Raw genomic sequence first — 17,263 nt, forward strand, 5'->3', positions numbered from 1 at the left:
CAATAATGTATTTAGTATTTCAATTATGAACATCACACACTGAAAAAATCAAGCCTTGACTTTAAAGTGAATAAAAAACTCCCACTATCTTTTCTTCAATATGTAGTACTGCCGGCTGACTGTTACCACCTTGAAGGAGACACTGATGAAGAACAAAATAGGTTACTTTCATGCATAAAGGAGAATGTGATCAGATAAACAAAATTAAATTAAAGTCACCTCAAAGTTACACTAAAGAACAGCGAAACTTTAATTAATTACTTAAAAACTTGAGGGACAGCGGAAAAGCTTTCAGTCCCACACAGGCACGCATAGAAGCAAAACAAAACGCACACAGGGGCTCCCTCGGAAATCGGAAATTCTCCATAGCAATAAATTACCATTTGTCAAAAAAAAAAAAAATCAGCACGCTGTCTTTGCAAGGCCTTCTAATAGCACTACTGAGCGGTCATTACTCATTGTGTTGTTGCCAATTCAGTTGCTGATCACACATGAAGAAAATAAGGAGAGCTGGCATAATTATCTCTCCGCACTGTAGTGTGTTGGGAAAGTGCTCCGTAGTAAATTCATAACTGCATCATGTTGCGAGAAACATAAAAGAACATTAGTTTAACAGATGACAGCAACCACATTCCTAATTGTGATGACTGAAGCAGTCATATCTTGTGAACAAAACAATAGCAAAAAACATGCATGCATTAATATGTGCAACATTTCTTTATCCTAAATGTTGCATCTTCTTCTCCATCACACGTATAGCTCCAGGTCAGCAGGATGAAGCATCGTGTGGCAAGAAAACATAGATAATGAGGGAAATGTACTGTTAAGAATTATACAGGTTTATGCAACAGAAAAGATGTAAGCCGCAACCGTGTCACATGGCCAGATGCCGGAGAGTTGTTTTTTTTTTTTTTCCAGCAGCGAAGAAGTCTGTGCAAAAATGGTGCCAGGCCAGCCTGCACATACTGCAGCGATCACAACCAAAGCCTGTGATTTGTTTTCGTCTTCACTATTTTGCCCGGTCGAGCAAGACAAATTCAATTTTGTTTGGAGGATACTGCCAGTCTCAGTGTTTTTTTTTCTCTCTCTCTCTCTCTTATTTTTTTGGCTGTGCATGACATGACACAAGGCATACTGGTAGTCTCTGCTCTCTCCCATCTTATTGCTAAGTTTTGAAGAGCTGACAGCTTTACATATTTTTCATACCGCTGGAAGAGTGTGCGCTTTCTCTAGGTGAAGGCACTTGTACGTCACCTCTCGCAGGAGCACCAAATGCAAAGTATGTGTCTGCTTTATATATTTATTTAACCTTTTTTTTTTTAATATGCAGAGCAATTGCTGCGCCATTCGCCGACAGCGGGATGGTTAGTTCTGGTGGCGGACACTTCCAATGTGTTTCATGTTACAATATGCTGTCCGTGACTGAAGATGACACAAAATAACCTGCATCTAATTCAGTCAGAAACACACAGTCAAAAGATAAAACCTTGTATGGCAACAAACGGTACCAGATTTCCATTTGGCATTCATGACTCTGCAGTAAGCGAACCCGCCTGCCTTTCTAGAGACATGCTGAAGATACAGGCAGACTGTAATGCAAATCCCCCCTTGGGTGTTCACAGAGTGAAGCCAGGGCAACAACAGTGCTGTGTTATCTGTGTCACAGCCACTGGATAGACTATATCAGATTAAGGGTTGGGGAGGTAAAGCTTTACCTTGCAGCAGAATGGGCGCAGCAGCAACTATCGGTGTACAGCCAGCCATTTGAATACTGCCTCTTTTTTTTTCTTTTTTACAACAATGGATGGAGATTGGTGTGTTTAGAGATTAGCTGATAGATTAGCAAAGCATGACGTTTGTGCCCTGCCTGAACTAATACAATGCTCTCTTTCAGTCAGGTGTGTTTAGTTGGTTTTCATGGCTCTGCAGTAATCTGTATGCTTACGCCGCTGGCATGTTAAAAAGAGATGCAGAAAAGGACTGCTAATATCCTCAAAGCAGGAACTAAACGTGGAGGAGATGCACATTTTCAAAATGACACATTGTCGGTGGCTGTTGATGATTGAGATCACCCCACCACAATGCTTCTAAGTGCTCAGTGTTTGCTTCCAGGTTCGCCTCACACAATTCCTGACAAATCTAATCCACAATTAAAGGTCACATATTGTGCCCCTTTTCAGCAAATTGATGAAAGACTAGAGGTCTCTGGTGCCAGAATTTGTCTTTCAATTCTTAGGCTCAAAATACTGCAGAGATGATTCATTTCACAATGACTGTGCGACGCCTGTTTTAGCTTTAAATGTGGCTGCAGTGCTGCTGCCTCTGTCCCCTTGAGGAAGAAAGCTCTCTCTGTGTCTGTGATTGGCAGCATGGAGATAGACGGTTGACCGCACAGCCGGTTTACTGAAAATGAGTATGTGAGACTTCTTCTAACTTTATTCTCAGAGTAATACTTTTACATTGAAATGTCGTTATATTTACAGCACAGCCGCTGTTTTTAACTTCTGCATGTGGGGAGTTTGTCGGACAACACAACAGTAGTTTAACGATGCTTGGAAATGGTTCTGAAACAACTGGTGGTTAACATGTCATATTCGTAAACTGCATTTCAGTAGCTGTTGCATAGCTGCTCTATTGTGTGACAACAGAAACAGGAAATAAAACCATGTCATGAGAACACCTTAATTGGATTTTGGCTATTAATGCAGTGAATGTGAGCACAGTGGATAGGAGAGAAGCAAACGGATGCAATAACTGCCCGACATGGCGACATGAAACTCTAACCAATCCGGTCCTTGTTTATTGTTTTCACATCTGTTTTAGAGTTTATTCATTTCTAAATGTCCCTCAGCTTCTTCCGAGCTCTGAACTATGAGTACACCATAAAGTTAACATAGTCTTGCTTTGGAGAACATAATGTTCTGACTGCATCACATTATCATTCTGCCCTCGTGGACGAAAACACGTCGGCTGCAAAGATCAGCAGTTATTTCCCTCAAAATAGTGATGAGTGGAAATTGTTTTGGTGGTTTGGTGTTTTGATTTGCATGCAGGGAGAAAAGCGCAGCAATTAAAATGAATAATTCACCACCATTCAAACTATGAGCGCTGCCTACTGTAAAATCCAAATCATCTGCCAAACTTTTTAGTGGGGTAGGTTGCTGCTTGGATATTGTTGTTGTTGTTCTCCATTGTGAAGAAAGGAGTAACACACAGATAATGAAAGATAGGACAAAGTTGACTGAAATGAGCGGTGGCTTATACTGGTATCCTTCATCCAGTGAATCAGACTCATGGTGTTGGTAGCCACATTAGCCACACAACATGCTAACACTCTTTTTTTTTTTATTGTTGTGGTAACAACAACAAAATGAATCCACTGGATTCTTACTTGGAAGTGCATGGTGTTCACTCTTGCAGCCAACATCAGAATATTTGTTGTGCTTTTGCATTTTAGAATGAGCAGAGGCAGCTTCAGAAAGTAAACACACTGACTTCGAGGCAGCTGTTCTTTGGGAATGGGATTATAGTCGCTCAGTAAAATCTATCCAAGGCTATCCAGTCGTGAGGGGGGCTTGAGAAATGGCAGAAGTCCATCCATCAATTATCTATACACCGCTTAATCCTCACTAGGGTCATGGGGGGCTGGAGTCTATCCCAGCTGCCTCAGGGTGAAGGCAGAGGACACCCTGGACAGGTCACCAGTCTATCACAGGGCTATACTTAGAGACAGACAACCAACACACTCACATTCACACCTACAGATAATTCAGAATCACCAATTAACCTCAACATGTTTTTGGACCTTGTGGGAGGAAGAACCCGGAGAGAACCCACACTGCACGGGGAGAACATGCAAACTCCATGCAGAAAGATCCCGGGTGTCCTTCAATGGTGCTAACCACAGAGCCACCTTGCAGCCCAATGGCAGAAGGCCTATCTTAAAAACCTTCCCCTTACACCTCCACTTTTATAACAACCAAAAAAAAACACAATGGAAATGGAAACTCAACCTTTAGAACTTAATCTATGGAACCTTTAAAGCTGATGTGGATGAACAAAACATAAGCCAATTTAACCCTGTTTAGTTCAAACCTTCAGAAAGATTAAAGACGAGACGAGACGGCACCGTAGTTACTCATGATGCAGCCATTCAGCGTGACAACAAGCTATTCCAAAATGGACAGCAGGCAGGTTGCAGGCTCCTACTGGGGGACGCCATTAAATTGCACAGGATGAGATACTGCACAAAATAGCTCTACAAAGTTGTGTCAGCCTTTCTTGCCGGGTCTCTGCATGAGGAGCTGAAACGGTATTTAAAACAACTTGACACAGCTCCACAAATAAGCAAACAACATTTTTGCTGCCAATTCTGCACTTTGAAGAGACTGAATAGATGGTACTGCCAGCAAGTACAGAGTGTCAAGACCAGACTTGAATGCCTTGTGCATCTAGTGGCTCTCCAGAGATAGGAACTCAGTCATTGACATCATTTGCTGTCTTTTGAACTATGAATTGAAGAGCGAGATCACACGGCTGGCATCCCTCCTCCATGTTAGTCCTTTAACACACACCCTTCCTATCATGACTCACACTCTCTCAAGGCAATTAGCAGACGCACCATATTGGCCTCGCGTTTGGCCACACGCAGGCACTTAAAAATTGATCAGTGACGAGTTGCATTGTGCCGCAGGATTTCAAAACGCCAGGGGATTGTAGAAAGGAACATTTTTATGTCAGCTTCCCAGCTACAATAGCGGTGCAGGGTATTCGCTCTTACAAAGCTAATTTTCGGCTCGCCTCAAATCCGGATTTTTCGACGGGAAACTGAACTTTATTTTATATGAAATATAGGATGCAGTGGCTGATCCATGTGGATTCATGGAGCTGCGACAAGTAATATGTTTCAGCAGAGCAGGCTAAAGGATAGAGAATCTAATGAAACTAAAAAACAAAATGTGGAAAGCAATAGACACAGTAAACAGAAAGCAAGAAGCCAATAAAATCAGTCGAGCAAAAATTGAAGGCTAAACTTCTGTAGAATTATGGAATTTCATACATACCCGTATGGAGGCAATACTATAGAAGTCAGCGAGGGAGAGCGATGGAAAACCAATATTGTTCTCTCACAGACAACAAACAAAAAAAATGCATAAATGTCAGCCATATATCGACTTCATGAAAGTGAAAAAGTGCTTATGTTGTTAAAGTCTGACAAAATGACTAACTGACAGGTACTCAGAAGAAGAATGTGTTGACTGAATACATGTGTTCCTGCTATGAACATGTGAACACTCTGTATTTCACAGTGGTTATACGATTTATTTACACCATGCAGCAGCGATGTGAGATTTTTTATTTACATCCGATTCTCGCATTTGGCATTGGGAATCCTAAAGGAGGCGCAATTAATGTCCAACAGTTCGTTTAATTTAGTGCTGTATACATTATTGATATGTTCGGTTAGTTAGGAACCCCGTTTGGAGCCAAAAGCGAGCAGGGAGAGGATCTGAAATGTTTATTAACTTGGATATACTTGTGAAATAATGAAAAAAGAGGAGTTACAGTCGTCCTCAAATGTGTTCATACCCTCCCATTAAAGAAGGAAGAAAATAGCTGTGACTGAAATAAGCTGAAATTGACAGAAGTAATAATAAATAAAAATTGAATAAAAATCATGACATTGCTTTTGAATTGTGGTTCAACAGAAATATATATATATATAAAAACAAAAAAACAAGCAAACAAGCAAACAAGCGTGATGGGACCCGTAAACTAACATTTTGTTAAATAACCTGTTGAGGAAATTTTCTAAGATCTACATAAAGTCCAGTAGTCCGAGTTGTCTTTGTCTCGTTTTATTCAAAGCTTTGAAGGTACAGGTCATACAGAATGCAAGCAGTCTGCAGGAGAGTACACATGAATGCAGGCAGCATAGTATTCTTATACATGTAAAGGCGTGGTCTTTACTCCAATGGTAGTATAACAATCCCATGCTGGAAAAACAACAGCTAGGTGTACAGGGTGTACTCATCCACAGACATTAGAAGACTAAACAAGCAGGATCAGGCATCAGTAGTCTAAACACATGGGATGCACAACTTCTTCTTCCCATGTACAGCCACTAGTGTTTACCGAGATGTTATGGGAACACATTTTGGGCCTGTAACCTTTCCACTCAGCTTTAATGAAACTTAGCGAAACTTGCTTTGACATTCTTCATGCAGATGCAGTATTTTTCCATTACAAACCCTTTGAGCCAATCACTGTAATCAAGTGGTTTCTATAACTCTCAATCAGACTTCTGTACCTGTTGGCAGGGATTTTGATATTGGTCCACTGCTCATCAGCAAAGTGCTCTAATTAGTCCAGGACAGTTTTTTTTTCTTTTTTTTTTTGTTATTCCTTTCAACCACAATTCAAACGCAATGTCTTATTTCACTGAATTCTAATTTAGCAAATTTTTATTTCTTATTACTTTCTTCAGTTTCTAGTTATTTGAGTGACGATTGTGAATTTTGCCTTTTCTTTAACGGAAGGATATGAATAAATTTGAGGATGACTGCATGTCACCAAAAAACTGTTCCCCTCCCACCAGACTGTCATGTTGTTATTTCAGCTGTAGATTACTGTATGTACCACTGTCAGAAGGCTTGAATCGGATTTGCTGGTCTCTCCTTGTAATGCGCAGTTTAACCAGACACCTCTGTCGCAGATGTGTTGGCCATTCCTGATGACTGCTCCGGTATTAAACAGCACTAATCTTGTTTTTATTAACAGCAGATTGAATTAACACTCTGGATTCAAAAACTTATTTAAATTGCATGGGGTCTTTAAAACACTGCCAAAATGACATCACTTATCAGAGCTGGAAGCTAAAAAATAGAACGAATCAGCAGATTCTCAGCTTTCTGACGGTTTGAACAGATGTGTGTGAGGCGAACCAAATGAACCAAATCTGAGCTTAAGATTGTGATGCTCTGTAAAAATTACTTTATTCTACATGTCTCATTTTTAAAAACAAAAAAAAGTTTCTCAGAGTCACTGGGAAGTCATGAGTGACTCAACAACAGTCGCCTGACAAAAATTCAGCAACTACTCTGCTGAACTGCAAGTTGTGTTTACATAAAGCTGAGAGGAGACGACAAGAGAGAAAATAAAACATACTTGATCAATAAAAGAAAAAAAAAAAAAGCAGCATGGCTCAATAAAAGTCTGCAGAGGAGCAACTTGTCAGCAACTTGTTGGACGATACACAGAGCATGGTAAAATATCTTTCTGGAGTTGATGTGCAGAGTAGAGTGAAAAGATGCTAGTTTGTAGAAGTTGTAAGAAGTCCAACAGTTCAATATCTATAGAATATGGAGGACACATTTTTTCCCCCCCCAGTATTAGTTAGACTTGGAGATATTATCTGTTTTCTTCAATTTTTCTAAAACAAATAATCCAAAAAAATGTACTTTAAGTATTTTTTTCATTAATGTTTTGGCCATTATCGCTTTTTTGGGTTCTCTCGACATCTATTCATGGTTCTGCTGTTTCAGTAGAGATGCAGAAGTGTATCTTGCAGTGAAAAATGAAGCCGGAGTGCGTGAAAATGTGACAGGAAGCAAAAACATACAGTAAATGTCTCGGGTTCAGAGGGATAAAACGATGTGCTGAAGGATGTTTCAGTGCGTCTGGTGGTATTCTTTTGCTCGTATGTCCTGCAGCTTTGCCTTTCTGGTTCCAGCAGCCTCATTTTCTGTTTTTGGTGAAAAGCAGGCTCCCTGTTTTGCACCAAATGGGAGACAGAGAAAGTTTAGAATGGCAGATGAAGAGACAGATACTTCCCCAGAAAAGTAAAGACCAAGCCAGAGATAAACAAAGAAAAAAAACAAAAAAAAACAATGAATATTAGACTCAGATTTGATGGCCAGAAACATGAATTATGCGTGTGCAAACTGGCAACACTGGAGTTTGTGGTTTGTGATGTGATGTTAATGTGGTTGGTGAAAGCCAGGATATGGGTTTTGATGTTGTTGTGGTTCCAAACCAGATTAAAAGTGTGTCTTCTGAGGTCCGGCGTTAAGACCGAGGCTGTGTGGCTGATCTGCAGTTAGTGGAACGGAAACAACCATTGATTGTATTGACAACCTTTTCAGATAGATCAATAATCCAATGGTGAAAATGGAGCTTTCACAAGAACCACTTGCTCATTTGTTGTTATCAGAGGTCCTATTTTTGAACCTTAGAGTAGCTCACACACATACACTGAATATGTATGGGCTAGTTTTTCTCTTGACATATAAATATCAGTTAAAACTCAAAAAGACTTTCTGCTGGTAACTTGGTTTGTCTTTAAAAAAAAAGAAAAAAAGCAGGACTGAATAAAACTGATTATTCATATTGCCACACATCAGGAAGGCCAAAGCCACTTATCTGTAGAAATGTTAAGATGCTACATGATTGAAAAGAAAACTAATTAAAAGCAAATTAATTTCCTGATATCTCCACCTGCCTAATTGTTATTATTTTCATTCAAACACTTGACCAATGTCACCACATGCAATTTTTCTGTCTAATCTTGTTCCTGGTGATAACAGCAAAAAAACAAAAACCATCACAGGTAGATAATACAAAATGTGCTGACCCTTTTCACTTGTGTGGAATTATCCAGAATACCTGGAACATCATCTTTGAGCTCCACAAGCACAATTCGATTTACCCCAATTGCATTGGATTTGCAACAGAAAACTTTGAGATGTAATCTAAAAACCTCAGCAAATAAGCCTAAATCTATCTGGATGGCCCCAGAAGACCTACAGCTCTTTCTTTCTTTCTTTCTTTTTCTTTTTTGCACTCTGTTTCTGCTTAGGTTACTTTTCACACTGAGCACATTCTGCTTGGCACTTTATTGTGGTCGATGTTCCAAAACATTAACGGGGTTTTCAGTTGACAGGTAAAAGGCTACTAAATGTTCATTGCTTGTTTTCATTCAGCTCTATCAAATCAGGATTTCCTGATTAAAACAACAAACTCACAAATACCAAGAGGGCTCCTAGAACCACGCATGGATGCACCGAGAGAGGAGCAACAAAAATAAAAAACAGAATCAACACACTTGCACACTTCAGGGTGTTCCCCATTTATAAAATGTGAATGTTTATTAAATGTTGACAAGAACATTAAAACACAGTATCAAGATTCAGCAAAACAATCTATAGTACTTCACCAAAAGTAAAAGAAAAAGGAAACAAAGTTAGTTCTGCGCTTGGGAATGAAGGATTTGGAGGGTCGGAGGGGAGGAGAGCGGGGCAGGAGTGGCGTGAAAGGGGGAAAAAAAATGAAACTGTGCAATAAAGAGGATGGGAGTTAGGAGGTGGAGAGAGGGAAATTTAGGAGCTGGGGGTAGGGAGGTTGGCAGCAGAGGCTGAGGCAATTAAGGAGGTACACAGTAAGAAAGATAGAAGGTTTGGGGACGGAGGGGATCGATCAGGAGGGTGCTGATGCTCTGTAATGAGTGGGATAACTGGGAATGATTAGATCCTCTGATTCACTCTTTTATCATCTCTTCCATTGGAGCTAGCTGCAGCAGAGAGAGTGACTAGAAAGGCATTCACTCAACGGAAACACATGGCAAATAATACATGTCTCTACATTTAAATAACAAAGGGGCAACATAGCATTAACATATACAGTGAGCACAACGCTGTGTCGAGGTGGGAGTTTCTCGGAGGGGGGTTTTCGGGGTTTTTGGGGAGGTACGAGCGCAGTTCAACACAGTACCAGAAGGTGGTGTCCACTCTAATGGGTTCACAATCACAATAAGTAATAGTTCATTATAATTATGTAAATCTCTCTGTTATCAACACAAATAGCGAGGGGGGGGGGGGAGGCAAGTTGTACATAAGCATCACATTACTTCAAAATTCCACAGAGAGAGACGCACTCAGCCTCCCGTTTCTCTTGTCTGGCTCATGCACATGGGCATGTACAAACCGAAGCATTGTGCATATATGTGTACACACAGAAACACCGTAAGACGCACACACTTGTGTACACACATACACATGCCCTGTCTCGCCGCAGAGACGCACACATACACACATTTTGCATACATCCTCGCACGCGGTTCAGTTCCTTCCCCCCCCTTTAAGGGTCTCCGTACAGTTCCAACTTAAATACATCCGCTGACATGATCAGACCTTTTCACTCTGTGCCGTGATACCGTCTCCAAGTACTTGTAACATGTGTCTGTGCTTTTTGATGAGAAGAGGTGGCGGCGGCCCACCAAGACGTGACCGCATATAGCCGCGCGTGCACGGCTGAGGCGCGCTGGGAGATCCGTCCGAGACACCGGCGATGACAGAGGAGCTCACAGCTGTTCCAGTGTCAGAGGTATTCAGCGCAACATTGCTCGGTGCTACACATTAACTCTCCGCCAGCTGGGGCGACACCCTTCAGCACACATTGAAAAACCGTCTCCCAGTGCCTCGGGAACCTTTCCAAAGCCAAGATGTCAGAAAGATCACATATGTCCAGGCAAGGCAGCTAATGTGCCAAGAGGTTAGAGACCTCTCTTATGTTGTGCCTCCGTAGAAGGGTTTTATATTTGTGCTGCAGATTTGAACGGGCATGTGCTTTAAGGAAATAATCACATTCCTCCTCTTCGTCGCTCGTGTTCAACCGTCAGAAGCAGCGCGAGGCCGCTCCATCCCGTCGCTCAGGTAGAGGAAGGGGGAAAAAGTTCTGTAAATACATCTCACTTCATTATTGTTATTATTATTTTTTTTAACCAGTGGATTTTGTTAAGTCCGTGTGCTTGAGTTCTCTTTGTGTTTTAGCATAGTAAGAAACAGATTCACATGCTCTAAAAGTCATACACACTGTACAATGAAATCTACAGATATTTTAAAGCTTTTATTACATCAAAAAAAAAAAGAAAAAAAGTTGATTCATTGACTTAAAAAATAAAAATATAAACAGAAAAATTTGAATTGCACTATTTTCTGCCCACGTGTTGCCTTATTTTCTTCAGAACACTTTTTTTTCACTCTCTCTCTCTCTCTCTTGTTTTTTTTATTTATTTTTTGTTATTTGCTTTAGGCGATTTCGACTTCGCCACAACACGTTTGTAGAATTTCTACTCAGAAGAAAAAGACAGCGGTTGCGAGCGTCAAATCTTATTTTACAGCAACTTTTGCTCAGTTTGCATGACAAGAGAAACTGTATCGCACAAACAAATCCCATAATAATCACCTGGAAAGGAAAGGAGGGCGGGAGGGGGGGAAAAAAAAAAAACAAAAAACAGAAAGGTGGGAATGTGGGACCGGGGGGGAGATGTAACATTTCCTTCAAGAGGTCTCATGCCTTCCTTCCTTGCTAATGCACCACATACCTGACGGGCTTTCTTAGTTCATGTTGCAACTACTTAGATGGAGAGAGTGAAGGTATTCCAGCCATGCATCATGTTTAGTCTGTCTGTGCTAAACATTGTAGTCAATCGAGACGCTCTACTGAACTCATGACAGAAAATTGATCGTGTTAGAGAACTCTGTCTGTTTGTCTCACACACACATGCACATTCGCACACATACACACACACACACACACACGTGCGCACCTACACACACACACACAAAGTGCTGGGTTACCATCTGTGAGTGCTGCATCAGTTGGCCAGTACTCAGCTGGCAGGCAGATCAGACAAAGTGCCCAATATGCTCCCTAATGGCCCAAGTTAGATGAATGAGATCCTTCGTCGTCTCTTTCTTTTTCCTCTTTGTCATCCTTTTTGCACCTCCTCTTCTTCCTCTTCCTCTCCTCCCCCCTCCCTTTGATTCACTCCGTCCTCCTCTTCAGCCAATTTGCCTCTTGTCAAATTGTTTCCTCGTTTTCCGTCTCCCTCTCGTTATCCGAGGGCCTCGCACTTTCTTGCCACTACCCTGCTGGGTCTCATTCGCACAGATCAAGGATGTAAATGCGACATGGCCGCGCCGCCGTCCCTTCTCGCAGGTGAAACTCTTCCCTTTGCAGAAGGGGGGGGAGGAGGGGAGGAATTGAGAATTTGTATCTCCTGTTCAGGTGAAGGGTTTGTCTTTTCCTCTTCTATGTGGACCAGCCCTGTCCATTCACAAGATTATACAGCGATGGGCAGTGAGTGTGAACCGCAGTCTAAGTGCCGTGTCAGCACAGATGGGAGGTCAGGGTTACATGTCAGGAGAAACTCACTGGTGTGTGATTCTGCAGGGGACGGCAGGACCACCATGTAAGACTGAGTAAAGCTTGCGCAGTGGACTGTGGGCTCAGGGCTTCTGGTGTGCTGTTTTTCGTGAACTGAATGGTCAAAAATAAGGGTATTATTTTTTTAAAAGAACGGGACCACAGGAAGGATTATGGCAGCCGGCACGACTGGTAGCTGAGCGATGGAGGAAGAGGAGCAAAAAGGAAGAGAGAGACATCACGAGGCGAACAGCTTGAGTCAGCTAAACTCAAAGAGGTATGTTTTAGTGGATAAACAATATCAAGACGAGTAACTCCATCTAGCTGTCAGAAATTGTGGTTTGTAATGTTTCAAAAAAATCTTTTTCTTCTTTTTTTTTTTCTTCTTCTTTCTCTTTTCGTCAGTGTCATTTATTCTCGGGGTCGCGGGTGGGACGGATCTTCATCTCGGAGAACTTGAGGGAGTACTGCCAGCCAGTCCAGGAGGACCACTCGATGCCGTCGGCGTACGAGGTGTGCTGGCCGCGCAGGTACTGGCCGTTGAGGTTGGAGGTGTGGCAGTTCCGGTACCACCACGCGCCGTGGTAGAAGGAGGCGCAGTTGTTCTCCGAGTGGTCGTTGTCCCTGTCTTTGGTGGTGAACTTCATCCCGTTGTGCTTCAGCAGAGAATCACCTGAAAATCAGAACGGAATATGAATCTGATGTAAAACATGCATGAGACTGAGAGAAAGTCAAAAACAAGAGAAGCTGTGTGCTTCAAAAAACAAAACCTTATTACAATAACAGCTATTGCATGTCCTTTGCATCTTTCACCAGAATAGTCCCAGACCTGAAACCAGCAATTAGACAGATTCACAGGTGATTACCTTCAAAACGGGATACAACCTTTCAATTAATCATTTTAATAAACAGAGAGAGACGAAAGAAGGAAAAATAAAGCTCTACAGTTCTCCAGAGTGTCTCTTCTCATTATCTAAAGCAGGAGGTCAGACGGCTTTGTAGCCAATTTATCAAAGGTTCTGCGCTGACCTTTGTATCTTGCTCTTTTTAATAACCCGCCCCCGATGATTTCATCAGGATGCCTGTCAGTTAATGGACGCGAATGTTTTAGAGGAGAGAAGAGACGTATTAGATGGACTTCATCACGAATGTTGGTTTATTTCTTTTAGGCGTTTTTTCTAACGGATCAGAAAGCTTTTAAAATGTGGTAGTCAGTGAGCTGCTTTGCTGCAGCCTGAGATTGTGAATATGACAATGATGTAAGGCCACTGCAGGGATGCAGCACAGCCAAGTGGCATCACCTAAGTGCCCTTAATCATGGTCCGGATGTTAAATCCGATCCACACAACCAAACTGCTGAGCTGAATATATCTCCTGACTATATAAAGATTTCTCACTGGCGGATTCTGTACATCGACAACTGCTCTGCAGCTCTAAAAGGCTCTCAAGTGAAATTAAAGCTACGTCTGTGCAGAAAACCGCGGTAGACCAAAAGTTTTAGCAAATGGAAGTTCAAAGAGTACATCGTTTTCAATAAACTCCTCATACCTTGCCTGTACTCCCTGCTCTTTCCTTTCTATCCAAAGCAGGCCCCACACTGTGACGAGAAGTGGATGGAAGGATAAAGCTGTGAGCCGAATGAAAGACTGCTCACCAGCCATCAGGTGATGGCTAACAGCTCGTCAGGGCATCAAACAGCCCTTAATTGCCCAGGATGTGGCATCCAGCTCCTTACCCTCTTGCTCTGTCCTACTTTACTCTCCATTTAGCATTACTATGGTAACCACTCTGTGGGAAAAATAATTTGACAGGCATGTCTAATATTCATGTTGCGTGCTGCTTGACGGTAGGAGAAAAAAGATAGTGGGGGTGGAGAAAAAAGAAGAAGAAGAGGAAGAAAAAAAAAAGACACAGCTCAACGGTGTCAACAATGGGATGATGTCCAGAGGGAGTGTAAAGAGAAAAGAGGGAAAAAACAAAACAGAAGCACTTAAAGGCTCATTTACAAGGCGCTGGATGTCACCTTGGTGGCTGGGGGCCGGCAGCCTCCTCTGATGCCCATTAAGATCCAGCTGCTTCCAGCCCAGAACGAGCACCTGTCAGCTGATCGGAAAGCAGCCACAGCAGAGCAAAAACGACACTCCTACTACTACTACTACTGATAATAATAATAATAATAAGGGTAGCACTACCTGGAGGGTAGCTGACGTGAAAGCATCCACAGAGAGTATGAATGTGCTTAATTTGACTGCATTCAAATGTCCAGCAGGCAAATGAGTTCAAGGTCAGGCCACGAAGCATCACAGGAACTTTTAGCAGATGCCGTGTTTGGGTAAAAAGCTGCTATACACACAACACATTTTTCCCTTTCCCTCTGGTTTCTTTCTTTCTTTTTTTCTCTCTCTCCTCTGCGCCTCCTCTGTCCCTTAGATATCTCTATCCTCATTTTTATTTACCTTTTCTTCTCTCGCACCTGTCCCCTTCCATCCTAGTTTCCCTCCTCCTCCTCCTCCTTTTTGTGTTTTTTTTTTTTTCCACTTCTCCACATCTCTCGCCGGCTTGCATCTCTCATATCTGTCCCCATTCTCTCTGTGTTCTGAAAGCAGCGCTCCCCAAAGGTTCTTTAAATTGCTTCTTCATTTTCAACGGCAGGTTTTTGTTTACGCTGCAGGTCAAGCAGTGCAATTAATTGGCAGTAATTTAATCAAGGTGACAGGTAGCTGGCTTGGATCTGATGGTTGGGGAGGCGAGACGCAGACACCGGCAGTCCCTCTCTCTTTGTGCATCTGTCTGCCCGGCTTAACAAGTGGACACACCGGCTGCACTGTAAAAATAACATCCTAATATTTTACTCGAAGGCAGGGTGCAGAGAAAGTTGGCTAGGGGTTCACCTACTGCTGTGTTTGCAATTAGGTTAGATGGAAGAAAAGGAAAAAAAAATGTGCAGAAAGCAGCGTACACTAATCAGAGTGCAGGCGGAGTATGTCTTCCAAGAAAACTGTTTATTCGGTATGCAGCACATACCTGCATTGCCGGAATAGTCTCCCACAGTCAAAGGGTATCCATCATCATCAGGGTCCACTGAGAAGAGGCCCACTCCAAAGGTACCATACTGGGCATACGCTGTGCTATTTTCAAAGTCCTCCAAGTCAATACGAAGCTCATAGTTGCCCTGGATGGACAGGGCATGGATCTGCTTCAGCCCTGCAGGGAAAAAGAGAGAGCGAGACACAGACCAAAACAATCCATTACAAAGTACTACCGTCAGTCTGGGCAAACAACATAAAGCTATTTCGGCGCCCTTTCAAAGCCATACATTTTCCGGGAAATAAGATGTAACGTGGTTTTTGTCCCATTTAGAGTCTCATCCTGCGTGTGTAGGGTTTCTCTTTCCAAAACAAGATTAGTTTCTTTTCAAAGTGCGAAGACCGGCTCCTGCTCAAGTCCGACCGAAACGACCGAATCCATCAATATGCGTGATGCTAAATGAGCTAATGACACCAAATATGAACCTTTCTTCGCATTGTCAGGCAGCTGAAACATTCACAGGGTTTGCCAGATCAGTCTTTCACAGCAGTGCGCTCTCTCAGAGCATCTTTGGAGAATCCAAGTCCACTTCCACCCATTAAACTTGTGATTTTATCTGTCAATTCATGTTCGGTACATTGTTCAGGTGCATTCAGAAGGAATAATTCTGGGAAACCAAATGTAATAACTAAATTCCATTAAATACTCCGAGTTTAAGACTGTCAGTTTATCTGTAATTGCTTTGAACTCTCTTTGACAGGGTGGAGTGTCTGGATTTCTTCACAGAGAAAGGCAGAAATGTGGATTGCAGGAGCTCGCAAGACTTGACTCTGGTTCTTTCAAAGAAGAAGGAATTTATACCTTGTAAAGGCAAGTTGAGATTATTTCTCCTCTCTGTCTTAGAGGCATTCCTCCAGGTCAAAATCTCTGGCTTCTTGATAATAAAATATATAGAATTATAAATTCTGCGCTCACATTAGTGGTGTTTGTCAAATTGACTTCATTCAAAAGATGCAGATAAAAGATGAGCATTTAAGCTCTCACTGCAGCACTAATGTGATCATTTCAATTCCCTTCAGGTCTGTACTATAGCGAGGATAAACTGCTGTGCTCTCACTGGGTGTATTTACTGAAATAGTGAGAAAAAGGCTAAATAGGCTAATTTGATGTTCAGCTGGAGGACATATCACCCAAAAAAAAAAAGTGTCATCATTAGTCCAATTTTTCTTTTGCAGCTTCTCAGGTAGAAGTGATTTGGTTTCAAGAAAAACCTTCACTTCAGTTACCCACCTATAACTCCCAATTACCTTTTGATCTCATCTCCAGACCAATTTCATGAACTTGCACACATCCTCTTGTATCAACTTTCAGATTCAAGCCTGCCGTCACTTTTTATCCGATGCCCCGATTGGATCTTTTAATTATTGCTATCCTTTAGGGAGCGAGTGTTCGACAGAAAGTGCCAGAGGGAAAACAGGGTTTCCATCCCTTCTTCCTTGCCCCCTCCTGCTCTGCGTGTCCCCCCGCTGTGTTGGAGTGATGCTGCTTCCCAGGGCAAGTTTTCCTCCACTGGGCTGATCAAAGGTACAAGAGGAACAGCGTGTCAGGCGGAGAGACACAGGAAGAACTCTACCTGGGTCTCTGGAACCCAAAATTCAACGCAGGAAGACAAACAAAAGTGAACTTCAAGACTCGGTTAAACGTCCCCCCCAGTGTGTATAAATGCATTCTTTATATTTACGGTGTTGATTGTTGAATGAAAACGGAAGCGTGGACTGATAGCGAAGCTTCAAAAGCTTTTTTGGTTTCGCAATGAGGCTTGCATTTAGAGCATGTAGATCAAGCTGTAGGCTGCAGTCGCTGGTTTGAGGTTTGTTTTTACTGTCTGCCCTGTAACTGGGCTGAGAATCGCAATGAAAGTAGCTGCGCCACAGGAGGGAAGGTGTTTTTATGATCCCAAACATTGTCACTTTTACCTCCTATGGCAATCATCACCTTCTCAAATGAAACTCATTCTCCTTTCTAAACCTTA

At 42.2% G+C, this 17,263-nt stretch overlaps 1 protein-coding gene across 2 annotated transcripts in view; it reads right to left on the reverse strand.

Annotated features, from left to right (window-relative positions):
* Window positions 1-12,611: 12,611 nt before the first annotated feature.
* fibcd1b (fibrinogen C domain containing 1b) overlaps window positions 12,612-17,263 on the reverse strand; it is a 112,757-nt gene continuing 108,105 nt past the window's right edge. For both annotated transcript variants that reach the window (XM_008298700.1, XM_008298699.1), the window contains 2 exons: window positions 15,229-15,408; window positions 12,612-12,877 (listed from right to left, as the gene is read on the reverse strand). In XM_008298700.1, coding sequence (XP_008296922.1) covers window positions 12,612-12,877; window positions 15,229-15,408 — 446 coding nt within the window. The remainder of the gene's footprint in view (window positions 12,878-15,228; window positions 15,409-17,263) is intronic.

The sequence above is a fragment of the Stegastes partitus genome, unplaced genomic scaffold (genome assembly GCF_000690725.1).
Source record: "Stegastes partitus isolate 25-593 unplaced genomic scaffold, Stegastes_partitus-1.0.2 Scaffold1340, whole genome shotgun sequence".
Classification (NCBI taxonomy): domain Eukaryota; kingdom Metazoa; phylum Chordata; class Actinopteri; family Pomacentridae; genus Stegastes; species Stegastes partitus.